Source organism: Amphiprion ocellaris, chromosome 16, assembly GCF_022539595.1.
Source record: "Amphiprion ocellaris isolate individual 3 ecotype Okinawa chromosome 16, ASM2253959v1, whole genome shotgun sequence".
NCBI lineage: Eukaryota > Metazoa > Chordata > Actinopteri > Pomacentridae > Amphiprion > Amphiprion ocellaris.
In genome coordinates, this window is record NC_072781.1 from 24,969,341 (window position 1) to 24,985,128 (window position 15,788).

The 15,788-nt window shown below is 39.6% G+C and overlaps 1 protein-coding gene across 2 annotated transcripts in view; it reads left to right on the top strand.

The window, feature by feature from the left end:
* The window catches only part of thada (THADA armadillo repeat containing), a 129,141-nt gene that overhangs the window by 12,969 nt on the left and 100,384 nt on the right, over positions 1-15,788 (top strand). For both annotated transcript variants that reach the window (XM_023276786.3, XM_035951242.2), the window contains exons 21-22: positions 166-326; positions 11,698-11,807. In XM_023276786.3, coding sequence (XP_023132554.3) covers positions 166-326; positions 11,698-11,807 — 271 coding nt within the window. The remainder of the gene's footprint in view (positions 1-165; positions 327-11,697; positions 11,808-15,788) is intronic.

Here is a 15,788-nt window from a genome sequence, read left to right on the forward strand (position 1 = left end):
CTTCATATGGTTTCAACTGAACACAAAGCATTAGCTTGGCACAGTACATACTCAAACAAATAAATCCTTTGGTTTAAATTATTATCTAATAAACCAAAGGGTCATCAGACTTTTTTGCTGTAATGTTCTAAAATATGTGTGTGTGTGTCACTGTGCTGGCTGCAGGCGGTGAGGGCTACAGGGTGACAGCCCAGATGGTGCTGGTATGCTGCTGGCGGAGCATGAAGGAAGTGGCCATGCTGCTTGGACAGCTGTGTCAGAGTCTGCCTCTGTATTACACCAATGACGATGCACATACACACACCGGGCTCATCACAGAAGAACAGGTGAGACCCCCACATATTAAACACACAAACACATACTTCAGTCGCACTCTCTTTCTGCTGTTACCTTGTGCAAAGCAGCATCTAGACTGCTTAGAAGCAACAATGACTTTCAGTTTGAAAGTCACAGAGAAACAGTCACTTTCATTGCTCTTATCTAACTTTGTTTTGAAACTGGTATAAGTTCCACAGGCTATAAAAAGGTAGTGCATAGATATTCACAGGTTATGGCTTAGAGGCAGTTTTAAAATGAATAAAAACTGAAATTCTTGACCATTCTGTCCAAGTATTCATCTAATATTTGTCATGGCTATTGACAGTCAGTTGAGGGATAAATGTAAACACATTCTTTATTTTATTGTCAATAAGTGTGTGTGTGTGTGTGTGCGTGCGTGCGTGCGTGCGTGCGTGCGTGCGTGCGTGCGTGCGTGCGTGCGTGCGTGCGTGCGTGCGTGCGTGCGTGCGTGCGTGTGTGTGTGTATTTCACCATCTGCGATGTCCACATGCAGCCCAAAATTTGTGACCACATAGACTGTCTGCATTACAAACACACCAAAGGCACATGTGGCAGGAAAACAAATGGTCCTTAAAACAAATGCTTGTTTTAAGGACAGACTGCAAGCAAATTTTCCGTCTTGCACACCTTTCATAATTGATCCTTAAAAAAGTTGTGATTGAAGTAGTTGCTGCCAGACTTTGGAGGCGCTTTGATCTGTACATGCTTCCCATCAATGGTCCACAAATACAGCAGGAAGTTTTAAATGTTCCAGAAATCCCACACTGTGTCCATGCGCTGTCCTCGGCACGCCTTTTAATAGGCAGTGTATATTATAATCTGAATGGAACCTTGTGCTCATCCTTTATCTGCACTCAAGTCCACAACGATGTGGAAACCACGAATTGACCTTGATTCTGTTGGTTTTCATCTTTTCATGACATTTGTTGACAACAAGAAAACCAAGAAAATTTCATTATCAACCATTTTCCTCAAGAACAAAACTATAGATCGAACACTGAGTGTTGTATTAGCCAAAATAAAACAATGATTCCCTACACAACCAATTATGTAGAAATATACATGTGTGCATTTGGTTTCTTCAGAGTTGTACCTCAAGGCTTCAGCTCAGACCTTAGTGTTTTCCAATCTTTGCCTACTGAACTGACCCCAGAGGGAACAGCAGATCATATTTTGCCCAGAAGTGACTGATCCACATTAATGACAGATTCTTCAACCCTCAACATTAGATATAAAACAGTTCTGTTTTGTCTTCATTCTGTCACAGCAAGCCACTGACTTTTTAGTGCCACAGGGATCCCTGGCCTCATGTTCATCCGGATTTTGAGTGCAGTGGAAAGCAGTGATATGGGGAAGCGGTGCATTTCCATATATATGCATGAACTGTATAAAACCTTAATCTGTCTGCCCTGGTAAACCACTAGGGAGAGCTTAAATCTAAAATAGCTTTAGCTCTGCACCCTTCAGTGTATTTTTTGTATGATAGTTCCTGTGCACCTCTGACAGAGCTCCTCAAACATCTGCTGCTGCCACGACTCAGCTCTGTCTTGCCACTATTCTTACTACTTTGAAATCACATTTTGGAAATGGGACATCTAACAAAGCTAACGAAGCTGAAACAGCTGAGCGGTGGTACTGTATAGGGCTGCAGAGAACAGAGGCCAACCGCCCCACCTGGATCACAGTCGGAATTGTCAATTTCATACAGTGACACTCAGTCTAAAAATACCACTGCCTAGCCCTAATGTGGACACTAATACTTTCTCAGCTGGGGTCAAAAAGACTATTTACATCACCACACACTAACTATAAATCTTAATGTGAGTTTTTTACACTGTATGTGTGTATACATGCTGTAGCGGGGAATGATGCAAATGTGTCTGTGTGTGTTTCTGACCCCACGCTGGGAGGCTCTTCAATTAGCATCCGCCCTCGTTAGCGCCGCGCTTTCATTTGAGGCCCGACCCTGCTGGTTTAACAGCCGCGACGCCCCTCCCTTTCCACTGCATTCTTTCCAAATCACTTCCACCACCAGCAGGAAAACACTGAGCACTGCAAACAACACACACAGACAAACTCACACAGACTAACTCACACTGGAATAGTTGTCTGAGTGGTTCAGCATGTGAACGTCCATAATAAAAAGGGTACCAGACATAGGCAGTGTTTGTCTGTGTAGGGGGTAAGGGTGTGTGCGCGGGTGTTTGTGTTTGCCTGTTGACCATGTATTTACACCAAGAGAGAAAGCAGGAAGGATCAAATTATACTATGTGCTGAATGGGTAGTTTTTCTGAGTTTTTGTAATGGAGAGCCCCAGCTTTTTTTCTATCCAGGTTCTATATTTGCAACACCTTGAGCAGTAAAGTTAGATTCTTTCATAGATTTATAAAAGGTCATCTGGAAATATGACAAAATGTGATGTGCATTGCTTTGCTTTTCAGTGTGCTTACCCGATGGGTTTAGAATTAATTTCCAGATAATATTGCAAAGGCCTTGACACATGGTTAGATTCTCAGAAATACAGCTGAAGGCCCAAGTCGCATTAAAGGCATAACTTGACATTTTTTGGAAATAGATTTCCCTCCAAAAATATTGGAACAGTGAGGCCAGTTCCTTTATTTTTGCTGTAGACTGAAAACATTTGGGTTTGCCATCGAAGAATAAATAGATAAAAATGAATATGAAACAAGAAATCAGCATTTCAGCTTTTATTTCCAGGTATTTACATATGGGTCTGATACACAACTTAGAAGATAGCATTATTTGTAACAGAACACCAAATTTTTGAATGAGTAAAAGTATAGGAACAGATAGACTTAAAATAGATTAAATGAATAAGACTTAATATTTAGTTGCAGATCCTTTGCTTGCAATAACTGCATCAAGCCTGTGACCCACTGACATCACTGAACTTTTGTATTCTTCTTTTGTGATGCTTTTCCAGGCTTTCATTATAGCCTCTTTCAGTTATTGTTTGTTTTGGGGGGGTTACTCCCTTCAGTCTCCTCTTTAGCAGGTAAAATGCAGCTCTATAGGGTTGAAGTCTGGAGATTGCCTTGGCCAGTCTAAAACCTTCCACTTCTTGCCCCTGATGAACTCCTTTGTTGTTTTAGGTCATTATCTTGCTGTACAGTGAAGGATCTCCCAATCAGTTTGGTTGCATCGTTCTTTAGATTGTCAGATAAAATATTTCTGTAGATTTCTGAGTTCATTTTGTTGCTGCCATCATGTGTTACATCATCAATGTAGATGAATGAGCCCGTCCCAGAAGAAGCCATGCAAGCCCAAACCATGACATTACCTCCACTGTGTTTCAGAGATGAGCTTGTATGTTTGGGATCATGAGCAGATCCTTTCTTTGTTCAAACTTTAGCATTTCCATCACTTTGGTAAAAGGTTCATCATTGTATCATCAGTCCATAAAACTTTGTCCCAGAATTTTTGAGGCTCATTCTGTACTTTTTGGCAAATTCCAGCCTGACCTTCCTATTCTTCTTGGTTAGTGGTTTGCATCTTCTAGTGTAGCCTCTGTACTTTTGTTCATGAAGTCTTCTGTCAACAGTAGATTGTGATATCTTCACTCCTGCACTCTGGAAGTTCTTGCTGATGTCCCTAACAGTTGTTTTAGGTTCTTTCTTTACAGCTCTCACAATGTTGCTGTCGTCAACTGTTGCTTTTTTCTTTGGTCTCCCCGTTGAATGTCTGTTACTTAGTCCACCAGTGGTTTCTCTCTTCCTCAGGACATTCCAAATGGTTGTACTGGCTATGGCCAATGTTTGTGCAATGGCTCTGATTGATTTTTCATCTTCTGTCAGCCTCATAATTGCTTGTTTTTCACCCATAGGCAGCTCTCTGGTTTTCATGTTGGTTACACCTCTAACTATAGATGCAGTCTGCACAGTAAAAACTCAAATCTGAAACTAAATGTAGAAAATGAACACTATTTATTGTTTGAATAATCATTATAATAGGACACACCAGGGCAACAAAACACACCTGTCAGTCACATGTTCCAATACTTTTGGTCACATGAAAAATGGGTGGGTTTAAACAAAAGGTACTATCTTCGAAGTTGTTTATCAGATCCAGATGTAAATACCTGGAAAGAAAAACTGAAAAGTTGATCTCTTGTCTCATATTCATTGTCTGATGTTGTCAGTCTACAGCAAAAATAAAGGAATCGCCTTCACTGTTCCAGTACTTTTGGAGGGGAGTGTATGCGACCAGGAGCAGGACAAGAAGATTAATATCACTTTCATGTCTGTAAATGAGAAGGTACAATCTGCAGTCACTTAACTCCACTGGCTTACTTCTCTTGATTAGAGAATTTGTAGCTCCTGGTAGATTGATTTTGTGAAGCTAAATTAACCATCTGCTGCCTGTAGTTATACTCTTACTATTTCATTTTGTTCTATCATCCTCCAAAAATGCTGAAAAATTTACTTTCCAAATAATTCTGCTAGATAATTTAGGACGTGTATCATTCAAAGAATAGCACCTGACACCAAAAAGTACTTTCCAATGACTTTGCTGCTGATGTCGTATGTCTTTTTTATTGCACTGAACAATCTGTCAAAGTACTTAAGAACAACTTTTACCAGATTTTGCGTAGGATTATTTTGGCACATTACAATTGAACAATTTTTCAGTTTTATGGTGATTTAAAGTTTTCCAACAGTTACTCAGTATTCCGTCTGAAGCAGATGGACACTATCAGGCTGTGTTAAACAGCCAGGGTTTTTACTGTCACGACTGAAACTGACTCGATGATGATGTCACAACCACAGTGTCCTAAAGAGATAATTGTTGGTGATATCATGGATACCATGTTGCCTGTGGTAACTATGGCAATGGGCCTTATTACATAACCAGTTATTCAACAAACTCATGCTGAGGACAAGGCAGACAAAAGGAAAATCTGAACTCCTGCCCTCTCTTTCTTTACCGCATCCCTTTTCATTTCCTTTTGCTTGTCATCAGTTCCACACTTTGTGTGTGTGCATGCAAGAATAGTGGGTTTGTTAGCGTTAACGGTCAGCGGGGTGATTCCAGTAGTGTTTGGAAAGTTGGATCTGGCGAAGTCTATGTGGGCACAGTCATTCTGCCCTACCGCAGCGATGACATGCATGGGCAAACGTGTATATTGCTTATGTGTACAAAACACATCTTCCAAAATGTGCAGGAGCTCCACACCTCCTGGAGTCCTCAGTAGTATCCTATGTGACATCCTTGTTGGCCTGGCTGGTAGCACTGCAGATGTTTTTGTCATGGAGTGGAACCATGGTAACAGGAGCAGTTAGAGAGGGCCACTGATGGTAATGGTTTCTTTGTTTTTTCACTTCTGATTTTTTTTTCCTGTCATAAAGTTAAAAAATTTTTTTCAACTTTTTTAGCCCTCTCAAGTTTTTCAAGATTATACAGTTACAAGACCCACTACCATAGCATGATGCCGCCACTACCATGCTTTACTGTGGATAGTGTTAGCCACTTGATCTGCAGTGCCTGGTTCTGACTTGATGTTGTAGTTGGACTTCAGTGCAACTCATTAGATCAAATTATTAGTTCTTTCCGTGACATGCAGCATGCAGTGTGAATTGTGAGTCTCCCTTTCTAAACTCTGTCCGATCAGTTCAGTCTGCCGCAGGTGAACGCCAGTCAAGTTGTTAAACAGGATGTGGCTGACCACAGTTTTGAGCTACAGTCAAGGGTCTAATTTTTAAAATTAATTTGTTGATACTTTGTAAATTTGATTTCAGTGCTTTTAATACATTTGCAAAAATGTTGAAAAAGATTGTTTTTTGTGATTGTGTAAATTATTCTACACTGACAGGGATACAAATGTAAATTTTTACCTTATAAAATTAAACACTAAAGTGTGAAGTAGGTAAAGCCGTCGGAATACTGTTTGGACTGACTGTATGTGTGACAGACCACCGAAGTAGTTGGTCAGCTGGAGTTTGACAGCTCTGGTGTTTATTTGGCATAGCTCGGCCTGGATCGGTTGGAGCCCTGGTTACGCAGAGGAGACAGACCATTTGTTTGGCCTGCTCTGCAGCTCAGAGGGAAACACACCCACATCCCTTCGTACACACACAGCTATTAACACAATAGGAATGCTTTGTCTGGCATCTTCATATTTGCTTTCTAGTGCACAATATTTAGTTTACACCATTTTGTTTGAGAGTCCAAATTCTAAAAATACACTTTATGCCATATAACGTTTCCCTCAAATATCTTCAATGTGGAATAAAAGATATTCATAGCATGTACTTTTCAAAAAAAACTCTTTTTCTGTCAAAGATAGTGCAGTGTCCTAAAGCTTATTTTACTGCTCGCTACCGAATGAACTCTCTAGAGCATTTTTGCAGCTTTTAGTGAATGAGTGAAATACAGAATTACTTTAAATGCAGCTTAAGACTTCTTAAATAATAATAATAATAATAATAAATTTTATTTATAAAGCGCTTTTCCAAAAACTCAAAGACGCTGAAAACTCAAAGACGCTGTAAAATAAGTAACTGTAAATAAGTAACTAAGTAAGTAAATAAGTAAATAAGTAACTAAGCAGTGAGAAGCAGATAATTCCAGGCACTACCTTAGCGACTGAAAAAATTGTTGTTATCTCTGTAAATTTTCTAGTCAGCATTGCTGAGATCTGGAGAATTGATTTTGGACAAATGTTAAAAACCAGTAACAGGTCTATCATTATTTAGTGGTCACATTAGTGGTCCTTGTAAAAGAAACAATAAAAATGATAGCTAGAGTACAGATGAGGGCCAAGAAAATCCTAAATTTAGTTTTGCTTTTTTAAAAATTCAAATGTATGTTTGCTGCATGAAGGGTAAGATGCAAAGTATATGAGTGGCAAAATAGTAAAGGAAAAAAAAACTACAGACACATTGATATCAAAAGGACACAGTTGTGAAATTATTCATATGAATGGCTGTGTGCGTAAAGCATGCTACGTTAAGTATGGAGGCTATGCATGGATGTGTAAAGTGTGATGACAGTATGAAAACCAAGCTGCACGAAGTAACAGAGAAAGAATACTGATAATACCCAGTAGCGGTATGAGGCTCACAGGACTGTAACCCACATTGTCCTCAGTCCAGGCCCTGTGTAGCAGAGAGCCCAGAGGAAGGCCTCTAAAGATGCTCAGTATATAACTTTAAATCCACTGACAGATGAAGTAAATAACATTGATAATCGTGTAACTATGCAGTGTTCTGCTGGGAAAACTTTGGTTACTGACATTCATGCGATTTTGTTGTGACACACACCTCCCACCTAAACATTGTTTTAGACCAAGCACACCCTCCATCATGGGAACTGCACTGCCCAACACCAGCAACCTCCCAAAGTAGAATAATCCCTGGCATACCACTAAAACTCCTCAAGAACTGCTCAAGGAACATGTCAAAAAACCCTAAAATGTTGCCTGGACTCCAAACTCTCCAGATCACGATCTAATCCACGATCCACTGGATGTGCCGGAACAAGTCTGATTTATGGAGGCCTCACCCCAAAACTCACAGGACCCAGAAACAGTATAAGCCTATGGTATCACCTCGATGTAAAACACGTTGCTGTTAGTACCAGAGCCAACATTAGCTATGATGGTCCTGGGACCGGCAAATGGTGTTGCCAGCCCATATTACACCACTTTTGATGACATTGAAAGTGCTCGAGTGTACAAAAAGTCTTACAATGTAGACTATAGTAGCTATAATTGCACTTGGAGTTTGCAGTAATCTGTGAATGTAGTAGACAGATGAAAAATGCACAAATAAATATAAATGAAACGTAAACATTTTTGTTGTTTAAGTTCACGTATGACTATTCATCAATTCAGTTGTCAATCAAAATTTATTTGAATTGAAAAACTTTGCCTATTGTTTTAAATATTGCTATTTGACTATATGTATATGTATATATTACATATATGTGTGTATATGTGTGTGTGTGTGTGTGTGTGTGTGTGTGTGTGTGTGTGTGTGTGTGTGTGTGTGTGTGTGTGTGTACATAAATGTCCTTGTTTATGCTTCACCACTGATCGTTGTAGACTTTGTGGTTTAGGCTGCATGCTGTAGTTCAACTGACATAACCCTCGTCTAATGATTTCTCAGCCACACCTTGTACAGTTTGCAACGTCTGACCCAGACTTTCAACTGTTGTGTCAGTGATTTTACACATCCGTGCCGGTCTTATTGTGCAACAGTCACTCTGTTGATGATATTTCATGGAGTAATTCCCCATCACATGTTTTGAGTCGCAATGAATAATAATAAGCTGAAGTGGGACTATATATCATCCATATATCATCCAGTCCAATCTCATACTGAACAACAGCGTTAAACCAAAGCAGGTGAGACATTTTGTTATTGTGTTGTAACAATGAAGCATTAAAAAATCCACATTATTGCTTAATAGCTTTTTCATGCCTTTGCCATTATAAGCCATAACTTTACAATCTGTCTTTTAGTTTCCAGCAGCAGCAACAACAAACATGATCAGAGTGTTGTCCAACCCTGAGCCATCAAGGGAGACATTGTCTATTTGGGTCACTGTCACGGCCCTGGGCCATACATGTAATTAAACTTGGGAAACTTCTCTCTCTGCACTTTTCTGGGAAACGGGCACATTTGCAAACAGGAAGTTGTCGTCTAAATAAAGTGCACCCCATTCCCTCCCCCGCCCCATGCAGGAAGCTTGCTCTGCCCTTTTAAACAGTTACACAGACGGGAACCTTTGAGAGGGTAGCTTTAAATAGGCGAAGCCGCTGCCCGGCTCGGCCCAGCTCAGCACCGCAGCGGTCTGAGCCCCGGCAGCCACGGGCCATCTAACAGTGACTGTCGCTGCCATTTTTACCCTGGTGAGGTCAGGCCTGTCCTGGGAGTCCACTCTGGCCACCAATGTGATAAGTCATTGGGCTTGGTACTGCTGCGGTTTACTCAGTCCATACTTTGGTGTTTAAGTTAGTCCACTTCAGGTCTGCAGGGTCAGTTGAGTTTATTTACCAGTCATGTGGCCCAAAATGGGCTGTCTAAGCCCTACTTCTTTGTTGCTCTTGTTCTATTTGTAGTGTTTTTGTTTTGCATATTTTTCATTCATTCATTCATTCATTCATTCATTCATTCATTCATCAGAATCTCCTTCTGTTTTGCTTTTTCAAAGTTTCTTCATGCATCATTGTTGCTTCATTCAGTGACATCAGGGCTCGTAGCAAGAGTTTACAGTGACTGGCGTATTTCTGGTTCATCTGCGGGTCTGCGTCTGTTGTGTCTAACCCTACATCCCCTAAGGGACTGTTGGGATTTTTTCCCCCCCTTTTCACACAGAGTTGCTTTTTTTTTGTGCTGGGGCCTTGCCACCCCTCCCTGTGCCCTCCATGCCACCCCTGACTAAGTCGGGGCCTGGCTGCCTCTGTGGTGGTGGTGATACCGCAGCCTTAATGACAGGGCACTGGAGCTCTGCGTCCGCCTCGCCCTGCCGCCTCACCTGCAACACACTCACCAGTTTACACACTGCCACACAAACAGTGCTCAGTTGTGTGTGTATGTGTATAGTTAGAATAATGTTGCTAACACTATTACTAACTGGATGGTTTTACTGACGGTAGCCATTATGCGGATGTCTCAGCATCCTTATTTGAACACGCTTGTCACGCTACAGACATGCCACTCTCACGCTTGACATGCTCACTGTTTACTGGTTGAACACTAAGTGGTGTCTCTAAAACAACAGCAAAGCCAGTGTTGCAGTTTTGCTCTGCTTGCCAAATAGAGAAAAGGTTAAAGTAGGTTTAGGTAATGCAGTGAATCACCATATTTTGTACACCCTGCTGTTTTTGCTTTAGTTGGAGTTTTTATGAGACAATGAATAATTTTCAGTTGAAGCACAAAGCTGGTTAGAGAACTTGCTCATTTTACCACCATGTTCCAGCATTTGATGGCACTAGAGTCAGGGAAATTATGTCATTTGCAAGGGTGGAGCTGGGTGGGAGGGTAATGTTTTGACATTGCATTGGGTTTATTGCATGTATTTAGATGTAATTGCTCGACTTTACAAAATGATTCACGCACTAACACAAAGTACAAAGTCTGATGTGGAGAGCAACTCAGAATGTGATTTTGTTCTGTGTTGTTTTTGTTGTACCACTGGAAGACTCACCAAATCTGTACGTCAGGGCATGTGTGGCATTTGCCTCCTCGGAGTTGGATGATTGGTGAAGGTTTGCTTGAGAGGATTTGCACAGATAGTGTGGGAAAAAAACTCACATGTGTAGTGAGTGGATAGGTGACGGCAGAGGAAGACGCAAATCCTTTTAAATGCTCGTATTAATGTACTAAGGTTTTAGTGATGATAACTCTGAGGTAGCCCCCTGTTAGTAATAAGTTAACTAACATCCTTAAAAGGTTTTGTATATCTATTTTTTTATGATTCTAACTTTGGTTTTGCACAGCTTTTTTGTGTGTTAAGTGCAGTGTTTTTTCTACCCTCTTTCCCCCTCCCATCCAAAGTTACACAGTAGTTCTGTAACAATTAACTGGCAAATCTATTTCTCTATCTTAGCTAATCATAATAATAACATTAACAGTAATAATATTTTTTTATTAATAGTAATACACTTTCCAGATTGTTAATTATCTGATTAACTTTTTACCTCAGCTGATTAATGTGTCACCAGTTTGATTCTGGCCATCAACATTTGTCATCTACTCCATATTAGACTTCTGGTCAGAAAAAACAAATCATTAGAACACATCGCCTTGGGAAGTGGGAAGGTCTTTATATAGATTAAATTAAAAAATAAAACAGATTAGCAAGTATTGAATTTACAAAAAATGCTAATTTGTCCTTTTTAAAAATAATATGGCAGCCTTATTATTTATTAGGTAGCTGCTAAGCCATTGATGCTTAAACTCTGATGCTTGTCATACAGCAGTCTTTACCTCTACTTGGAAATCATCTGTGTTCAATAAAAAATAGTTAAGTTTCTGTGGTGACATACATTAAAAAAAAATTTACCTATAATTCCTGACTTCAGCTTCTCTTAGGATGTGCAGGATATTTCACTGATTGCATTCCTCCAGCAGAGACAACAGGTCACCCTACAACCTCAGACTCCAGACTGTTGCTCTGATCAGGAAGGTTTTGAGTGGCATTTCACTAAGTACACATAATTGTTTTGACTGATGTTGTGTCATTTTTACCCTTTGCAACAGGGTGCAGTCATTTCTGCTAGAAGGTAAAGCAGGAGGTTTGAAAGTCAGAAGAAAAACCCATACAAAGTTACAGTGTAGAATGCATTAGTGCTTTTGTTGGGTTGCTGATTCCCTCTGTGTGTGTCTGTTGCAGGTGGAGGGGGTAGGCCTGTATTTCCGTCAGCAGCTCCTGCAGTCCCGTCATCGTGGCGCCTTTGAACTGGCTTATGTGGGCTTTGTACGCCTCACCGACATGCTGTGCAGGTGTGTGTTCACGTTCAGGGCAAAGGGGTTGAAAGATAACACTGCTTAACAGCCGTGGGTATTAGCCTCTATAATGACACTGAGTGTCAGTGTGCCTTGTAATTAGCAAGTAGGCAAGTCCTGTCAGTATCATTCCTCAGATATAACGTACCGTAATTACATCAAGACTGGATAATTGGATGTAATCATCATCTGGTGCCCTCTGGACAGCCAACTGTAATGCATAAGTGTGAAAAAACTGCCTGCTGATGACAGTAAAAGATGATATGTTAACTCACAATGCAATAAACCAAAGACAATGTTCAATTAATTTAATTCAGTGATGTATTTTCCTAAAATTCTAATATAATACCTAGTTAAAGGTCATTGCGAGTGAGATGAGAAGATTGATATCAGTGTCATGCCTCTGATAATTACTGAGTCAAGATATTGTTCGACTAGTCCAGCCTAACTTGGCGATTAGGGGCAGGGTGGACAGCTGGCCTGGTTCTGTCCCAAGTGCAACAGCACACCCTACAAATTAAAGCTCACCAGATAACACATATTGTTCAATCTAGACACAATCAGAAATATCATTTATAAATTTTGGTTACATTATAGAACTGTTTCTTGAAAAACTACAGGTTATCCATCTGCAAGGCACTGCTTAGCAGTATATGTAGCTGTAGTGTGGGTTACCAGATACATTGCTGAACACAAATTTTGGTCTGACAATAGTTGTGTTGCCATAGAATTATGAAGTGACTCTGAAGTCAACTTTTTCAGTCTTTCAAATGTGCAGAAAATGTAAATTAGGCTTGTTTCCATTACCTACTTTGGAGCAAATGAACTAGCTGCATAGTATTGTCAGATGCTAGGTTAATGTAGTCCTCTTACATATAGCTGTATTAAACAGCAAGATGCTGGAAACAAAATCATATGTATGCCAACCACCGAAATTACTTGAACAAGAAAAAGAAGCAAAATTTTGACCATCTGCAAGAGAAAAAATGCCACATCTTCAGGAGTTGTTTTTAAGTGGGAAAGCTGTAATTAGTCTTAAATGTTCTAAGAAAAAAATTAGAACAAGTGTAGTGTTTTACATTTTCACTCAACACAGCAGGGGCTGACAACAGGAAGGGACAGTCTCGCTCGCAAGGAAGTAAGCAGTGACAAGCTTAGATTCTTGCAGTCGCTCTACTAAGTTCTGGTGCAGATTTTGAGAGGAAGGGAAAAGGGAGAGCACCCTCTCTGCTAGCTCTGGAGATGGTACCATTTTGATGCTGTCTGGACAACAAAACTAGTGGAAATAACTAATCAGCTTTGAGAGTTAAATGTTTGCCATGTCAGAATCTATCTGAAAAACATGTTTCCGCCTCACATTCTGCACATATTGCCACTTTGTATGTCTGTATGATAAATCTGCCGCTATTGCCAGCAGCCTGTTAACTTAGCTTAGCAGATCAGCATTGGTACCAGAGGAAACTGTTAGCCTGGGTCCCTCCAAAAGTGACACAATCTGCACATGTAGCCCACAGCCCGAATTCTCATTAGTCTCAACAAGACGACATATTAGCATGTGTCTCAAAGTGTTGAACTATTCCTTTAATTTCCTCTCACTGTGTTATAGAGGATATAGAATCTGTGAATTTTAGGATATTGGCTTGAGTATCATAGAAAATGCAGTTTGCGGATTTTTCATCTTATTTAATGTAGCAGTCATTTTCCAGGTGATCACTCTTTCAAAAGTCCTTTTGAGTATGGTAGGTCAGACAAAATCAGCATAAGATTTAGAAAGTTGTTGCCGTGGCATATCCCTAAATATATACACTAATGCACTTGAATCACAGCTCAACTGATTGGGCCTTTGTGGGAGTGTGCTGCTAGGGACACTATTAAACTTGGCTTGAGTGTCATGTGACTCCATACTCCTCATCACTTCTGCTATTCATAGGAAATAATCCCTCTGTTATCCTCCTGGAGGGAAGAAAGGAAAACAGTCTTTTAATTCTGCACGACATGAAAGAATTTCTCACTTTCTTGTACCTCCCTGTTTTCCTCAATGGTGGGTTGTGGAAAATGTCTTTAGCCCTGCGGCAGGTGACGAACCACAAAAACCGTTGCAGCAGTGTTGACTTTGAACCCCCCGATGCTGAGCAGTTAAAACAAAACTCACTTGTTTTGTTCTTGTGCAGAAACCAGCCTCTCTGTGTGTTGTGTAACGAGGGCGACATTCTCGTGGTTGAGTGTAGGAGTTCTGGGAGCGTGTGTGTTCTGCTCCGGGTGTGCGGGGATGCGAGTGTGTATTTTGAGGAGGGGAAGAGCAGTGTGTGGATGGTATGCAGGCCGTGTGCTGGGTTATGGGGTGGTGATTGCGGGGTGCTTAACCGCAGTCTTTTGATGCTCTGCCTCGGGATCTGGCTTTGGTGTGTTCCACTGTGTTTGCACTCTCTCACTGTGTCTCTTTGTCTCTCTCTTCATTCTTCCCAAGTTGCTTCCATTCTTTCCATTTCTCCTGACGTTCCCTGTTTTTTGTATCTCTTTGACCGAATGTGATGTTTATAGCAGTGGTTGCCAATCTTTTTGTCTGACATGCCCCCACAGGCCTGTCAAATGAACTCAGTGACCCGCTTCATCAACGCCACCCATCACGCTGCACAGACTGCATATTATTTCACTATTGATGGCATTCAAGTAGATGTTTTCACTACTGTTATATGTAGTTGCACCATGGATGACTGGGAGGATTTGGTTTACTTTGCATTCATATTGCTAGCAATATGTGTGGCAGGACATGGACATTTATTACTTCTTGGGATTTAAATAGTTACATTTTACTTTTAACTGCATTTTAACTATTTCAACCAGATACCTTATTTGTACCTTTGTGGTTCTACTTTATTCATTATTTTGTCCAGCTATAATAGTGCTTTCATTCATTACTTGTTAGTTTGACACATCCATTATTTATATTTCATTTTTTCAACCCTTTATCCTTTTTTTAAGCTAACTATTTTAACCATTTACCCATTGTCTTTAACATTTTAGCATTTATTACTTCCGATTTGCTCTTTACCGTTTCTGTGTTACTGGTAGCTTTTAACCATTTGTCCATTATTTTAGCTCACTATATTTCATCATCTATCCATTAGCTTTAGTCATATGTTTTGTGATTTATTCCTCACTTTTTACTATTTCAACATTTTATACCCAAGTTTTAGCTAACATTTAAATCATTTACTCACTACTTTAGCTCAGCATTTCAAGTTTAGAATTAATTTATTTTTATAAGCTAATGCTGTTAGTTTTCAGTTTCAATCTTTTATTCATTATTTTAACTTACTATTTCAAATTTTAAACAATTGCTTTTAGCCATTGAATCCGTTATGCTTTACTTTTATCTAGCAATTTTCACATCTATTAATTACTTTTACGTGTTTATTTTGTAATTTTTTTCTCACTCCATACTATTTTAACTTTTCATTCACTAGTTTTAACTATCATTGACCTGTTAACCCAACATGTTAGCTCTGTTTCAACTAGTTACTTTATAAATTTTCAGCTATGTTATCCTTTACTCAATAATTTCGACACGTATTCATTCATATTTGAACAATGCATTATCTGTTTTAACCACGTAACTATTATTATTGCCATGTTTGAGTCATTTACTCATTACTCTAGCTGTTTTAACCATTATCCATTACTTTTTGCTAACCATCTTATTGGTTACATTTTACTAATTCAACCATTTATTCATTAATTGTTGCTATTTGTATCTTTATTTTAGCTAAATATTTGAACATTTATTTTTTAATTTTAGGTTTGTTTTGATTATTTACCTTTAGGTATCTAACCCTATCTTCCAACTTTTTAACTTGGCTAAGTATTTTTAAATGTTTACTCATTGCTTTTATCCATTTCAACCATTAGCCATCTCTTTTAGCAAGATATTTTGGCATTTATTTATCATAACGATATCTCCATTATCATTATGACATA